Raw genomic sequence first — 5751 nt, 5'->3', positions numbered from 1 at the left:
TACCCGCCAGCAATTCCATTCCAAGCCGGCAGATTCTGATAGCGATGATGATCCCTTGGAGGCATTCATGGCTGAAGTGGAGGCAAGTATCAACCCTGTTTTATTAAAATTCTAAGTAATTAGTAATAGGCCAAATTAACCTCTTGTTTCAGTTCTCATTCAGAATTTTTCTGGCCCTTTTTTTTTTTGGAGAATTTTGCTCTTGTACTGTGGTTTCTTAAATATACTTCCACTTGCCCTGTAGCATTTTCAGAGATGATCAGTGGCTAGAAATTTGAACTGTAATTCTTAAAACAAGATTTGCGTTTTAATAATTCTTTGTATATTCTTAAATGGAATGAACATTATCTCATTCAATCTAACATTTATTAAATACTTTTTTTGTAAGGCACTTAAACTGAAGGAACTTGGTAATAATACAAATTTTGTATTCCGTACTTTTAATGTTTAATATTTATTACCAACATTATCAACATTCATGACCTCCCTGTAGACATCGAAGCTTGCGACTACCTTAAAACTTCTCACTAGGCTTTTATGATTTTGCATTTTGTTCATTTTCTCCCATCACTTTGACTTTTCTTTATGTTTATTTCTTGTTATTAAAAATTTGAAACACACAAATGTAGAATAATAAAATGAGCCCCCGCCCTGTACACTCTTACCCTACTCTATCAGTTGACAATTTTTGGGCAGTCATGTGTTATCTAGCCCCTCCCACCTCTCTTAGATTATTTTAAAGTACATCTTACATATTATTTCAGCTATCTATTTCTATATCTCTAAGATAACTCTTAAAAAACATAACTACCATATACCATTGTACCAAAAAAATCATTACATATCCATCTGTCTGTTATGTTATTCTTGTGATCCTCTTCCATTTTCTCAGTATGATAATTCTCCTATGCTTCTTTGTATTGATCTGCTATCTTTACTTTTTATACATTCCTTAGTAATCTCATCTACTTTTATAGCTTCCGTGTCAGTAAATCATGTCTTTATTCTCTTAGTTGCTCTCTTGTTTTAGCTGTGCTTTTTTAGAAGCATATTGGCCATTTTTACATAAGTGTGTCCTTCCTGGCACCTTAAACCTAATTCATCTTTACCTCTTCAACTAGACCTTTTTTTTTTCTCTTAATGGTACCAGTAGTCACACGCAATCACCTTGTCTTTAATTTCTTTCTTTTACTTGCCCTGCTTTTTAATTTTCTTTTTAACAGATGATCAAGCACGTTCATGATTTAGTTCATTTAATCCTCAGAATAACAGTGGGGAATAGGCAGAAAGGAAATACATAAATGCAATTATTTAATTTAAAAACTGAACTCTAAGATAACTCAGATTCCTTGCCCCAAATGACATTGGTACTAGGTGGCAGAGCTGGGACTTACTTGCTTAGTAGTGCTGACAGCTGAACTCTTTCCAATATATCATTGTTGCCTTTTCTTTTATCATTTGCCAAGTTCTGTCAATCTTTACAATATTTCTTGCATCTGTTCCTTTCTGTTTCTACTATGTTCATACTAGTTTATACCTCATTAACTCTTGCTTGGTTTAAATTCTCTCTTTAGGCTCTTTGCTCTCTTATTTATGTGCTTTACAGCAACAGAGTAATTAGACTAAAGCATGTTTCTTATTGTGTTTTCCTCTTGCTCAAAAATTGTTACTGCATTGCTTATGAAATAGTCCTTCCACATTTATCATTTACTTGTTACCTGAAGTCTTCAGCCAGAATTTATCTCTCCTCTAAGGAAGGAGGGAAAGAAAGAATCTGGTATGGATTTGTTTTTGTTTGGCCTAGACATTGCTTTTTTAAAAATGTGAGCCAACATTTTTAAGATCAGGAGATTTTTATCTAAAAGTTCAGACTCTTGAAAAATGAAGAATTTGGCAATAGTAAGCCTGCATTCTTGCATGGTTGTTGCTGAGCAAATGGCTGTCTGCTTTAGACAAGGCATGCTTTTTCTAGTTCACTGTAGTTTCATTAATCCCTGTTGACTTCTTGACATTGAGGCCACCATTCAGAGCCATTTATCATCACACTTACATTGTGGTTTTCTTGCAGTGGAGAAATATTTTTCTGAGCTTGGGCCTCTTATCAAATCTCAGAAAATAAAAGACTCAGGGCCATGTGACACAAGAAAAATTAGAGCATGCTTCTTTAGAAGAATATTCGTACTTACTAAAGTGCAAGGGAGGCATGTCTTTGTCAAAAGAGTATAACTTGTCTTGGCTCATTTCATTCATTGTCAGATTGACACCCATTAGGTATTTGAGTTTTCCACCTTTGATTTAGAACAACTCAAATAACTTGGCCAGAGGATGCACCTACTGGGTAGCATAACCAGGATTCAGTTCAAAAGCCCATATTTTTTCTGGGGTATCATTTTGTATCTGAGTTCTTATAGCACTGTGTATTTCTGCCATAACACCAAAAATATTTAGAACATACATGTGCTTTGCGTCATGGTAGCAATTTGATAAATATGTTAAATGATTCTATCTAGAAATGAAGGAGTAAATTGTTTATGTTTGAGATGTCTCGCATACATTTCTTTTTTTCTCTTTTTGAGATAGGGACATTTGCCAAAGGTCCATGTTTCTCATATTTTCTCTACTGATAAATTAGTAGATCTATCCCTACTGATGAATTAGAAGAAAAATCAGCTCTCTATTTTCTAGGTTTAAATTAGATTTAATTTTTGGTCGTGCCAGCTGCCGGAGCCCTTTTTGAGTGGGTGTCTCCAAGAATGGCCCAAATTCTCTTGGTTAGCATTTCAAATAGTTAAAACAGTGTAGGGTATCATTCCTCTGGGTATTTTTTTGGGTATAGTATCCAAAGGGGTTTTGTTGATTTTAGGGCAAAGAGATTGGATATTGTCTGCTCTTGGAGAGAGTGCTGTTGCAAGAGTGTATTGTATTAATACATTGGTGTAAACTTTTCTAGAAAGTATAAACTTTTGTAATGTTTGAACTTAAGATGAAGATTTATTTTTAGCCAGTGTTTCAAAAAAAGATTTATATAGGTTTGAAAAATATGTTCTATAAGTGCTTGCAACCCATTTCTTACGTTATATAGCTTATGTCATCTTGACTTTTGTTTATAGCTTTAAATATATGTCTCAATCCCTTGAAAAATAGATTGTGTATAATATTTTTAAAATAATTCCTTTTTATCAGGAACATTTGATTAGGTGGAATGCCTAACCATGCCAGGTTTAATACAGTGGCATGTATTAAATGCTTTATAACAAGGAATAGTTGTGCAGAATGTGTTTTAACCTTGGGAAAAATTACTTAATTCTTCTGACCTTGATTTCACATGTATAATACAATTTACAAGTCTACGGCCATGCTACCCTGACTGTGCCCAATCTCGTCTGATCTCAAAAGTCAAGCAGGGTTGAGTGTGGCTAGTACTTGAGTGGGAGACCACCTAGGAAGACCAGGTGCTGTAGGTGTTTAAAAAAAAAAAAAAATTATATTAGTGATTATCGATTTGCCGTGTGTAAGAATTGCCTATAGAAAATGGAAAAACTACATGCATTTAACTACAACTCCAAGGGTTCAGATTTAGTAGGTTTCGAGCAGAGTTTTCAGTCTCAGGACATTGACATTTGGGGCCTCCGTAATTCTTTGTCGTGGGGGACTGTCCTGTGTAGTGTAGGTATGTGGCCTTTACCCACTAGATACTAGTTAACCCCTCTCCCTCAAGTTGTGACATTTAAAAAAGTGACCAGTAAAGCATTTTTTGCTCATTTTTCTATGCATCTTTATATATTGCATATAAAAATCATGCGATCCATGTATAGCCAAGTTTTTAGAACACTTGATTATTTCTCTTGAAAAACGATTGTCAAGGGGGTGGCTCCATAGTGTAGTGGTTAGCATGTCTGCTTTACACACAGAAGGTCCTGGGTTCGCGCCCCAGGTGGAGCCATGAACCATACTCCTGGTGTGCCAGGCCCCCCGAGTGTGCCAGGGGCGCCAGGCTCTGGGTATACGCCGCAAGCGTGTGGGAGGAGACGCCCCGCCTTCAGAGATCCAGTTCTTAAGGGGAAACGGCAACATCCATAGGTTGGGGGAGGAGTTACAGAGGGAGGGAAAAAAAAGTAATTGTCAAAATACATAGCTAAAACTATGATAGCATTTGTTCAATTCTCAAAATTCTTTAGAAACAAATTTCCAGTGTTTTTAGTTGACGTGATTTCATACAGCCTTTTGTTTCATTAGGATCAAGCAGCTAGAGACATGAAGAGGCTTGAAGAAAAGGACAAGGAAAGGAAAAACGTGAAGTAAGTTGTTTTCTTCTCCCTCACAAAGGTTATATGAAAATAAAATATTGCAAAGCCTATTCCCCCGAAGTTTATAGAGAAAAATTAAAATACACAAATGTCTTGACTTGAAGTTATCCCTGTATCTTGAATAATATTTCTCTAGATAATAGAAATGACAAAAATCTTTGAATTTACAGTAATTTAAAAGCGTTAGGTTTTTTTTGTTTTGTTTTTTGTAGAAGGGCATTCAGTGTTCTACTATAGGTAGTTAGAATGAGATGAGTTACAGTGAGAATTAAGAGCATAATTACTAATGTTTGGGTTCATTGTTCTAGGTTCTGTCCCGTAATTAATAGTTTAATGCCTATATGATTTATGAAAAGCAGTCATGATTATGTCATTAAATACTGTATATCGTTAGTAAATAATAAAACCTAATTTGTTTAAGGAGTGATATCATGATTTAGCATCTAGTCAGAACTTGAAATACTTTATTTTTTTTTGGAAAGAGTTCTCCTCTGTCCCTCATGAATACACTCCACTTAAGGCTTTTGCTACCAGGCATAAGTGGGCAGGGTTGGTTTTTCCCTCTGCTTGGCAGTCAGTGCTCAGGCCCTACCCAAGGTTTCTGTGCCATATGGAGGTTCATCCCTCTCTTCGGTGCTTACTGTGTGTTCATCCTCTTTCAGTTGCCCTACACTGGTGGGATAGTTTGCCTTAGTAGTAGTAAGTGCTCTAGGTTAGGCAGAAAGTCTGATTAGAAAGAGGTGGTTGTGAGAACTAAACAACCTTACTTTCTGTAGCTCCTGAGCAATGCAGCAAGTGGCAATGGTCCCCTTCTCTGTGTGAATCACTTGGGAGTTTTATTCACAAACTTAAAGAGTTGATAATGTTTTTCTCTCTGTCCCCAAGGATTTTAGCTATATGCATTTACTCCAGAGCTAGAAACTCTGGGGGCCATACCAAAAGCAGGATTTTTTTTTTTTTTTTTAATATGCTTTTCAAAACCGCATCGTGTTTGTTGAATGGGGTTGACATAGCTAGGATCCTTGGGGTATCTGTCTTCAGAAGTTTTTACTCTTTATACCCTTGTTAATAGTTGATGTTTCCAGGGCTACCATATCATCCCATTCAAAAGAAATGCAAACTGCAGCATATAAAGTGAAACCACACATATGTGATGGATGGATAGTTTATAGTGTGTTTATTGCTGCTGTGTTGTTATTAGTGTTGAGAGTTCCTGTGCTATATGGAATTCAACACTAATCTGCTATAAGTGTGGAGCTGGGTATGTGGAACATTTGCAGGGAAGTTTGTTTCTCCGCTTGTTTTTCCAGGGGTATTCGAGATGACATTGAAGAGGAAGATGACCAAGTGAGTTCCTATGCAGTATTTCTATCTTTTATTTTTACCCCACAAAGTCTATACTGGGGACAAGCTAGAGCTTGCCTTCACTGAAATGGCCATTCCT

At 36.2% G+C, this 5751-nt stretch overlaps 1 protein-coding gene across 2 annotated transcripts in view; it reads left to right on the top strand.

The window, feature by feature from the left end:
- Window positions 1-6: 6 nt before the first annotated feature.
- Window positions 7-5751, top strand: part of DDX42 (DEAD-box helicase 42) — a 22115-nt gene continuing 16370 nt past the window's right edge. Inside the window, exons 1-3 of one of the 2 annotated variants that reach the window (XM_006912313.3) lie at window positions 7-82; window positions 4237-4298; window positions 5618-5654. In XM_006912313.3, coding sequence (XP_006912375.1) covers window positions 68-82; window positions 4237-4298; window positions 5618-5654 — 114 coding nt within the window. In that variant the 5' untranslated portion in view covers window positions 7-67. The remainder of the gene's footprint in view (window positions 83-4236; window positions 4299-5617; window positions 5655-5751) is intronic. The other variant, XM_025047034.1, reaches the window with a different exon arrangement.

Source organism: Pteropus alecto, unplaced genomic scaffold (genome assembly GCF_000325575.1).
Source record: "Pteropus alecto unplaced genomic scaffold, ASM32557v1 scaffold134, whole genome shotgun sequence".
Classification (NCBI taxonomy): Eukaryota; Metazoa; Chordata; class Mammalia; order Chiroptera; family Pteropodidae; genus Pteropus; species Pteropus alecto.
Note: the sequence above shows the minus strand (reverse complement) of the source record. Positions and strands in the feature narration are given on the sequence as shown.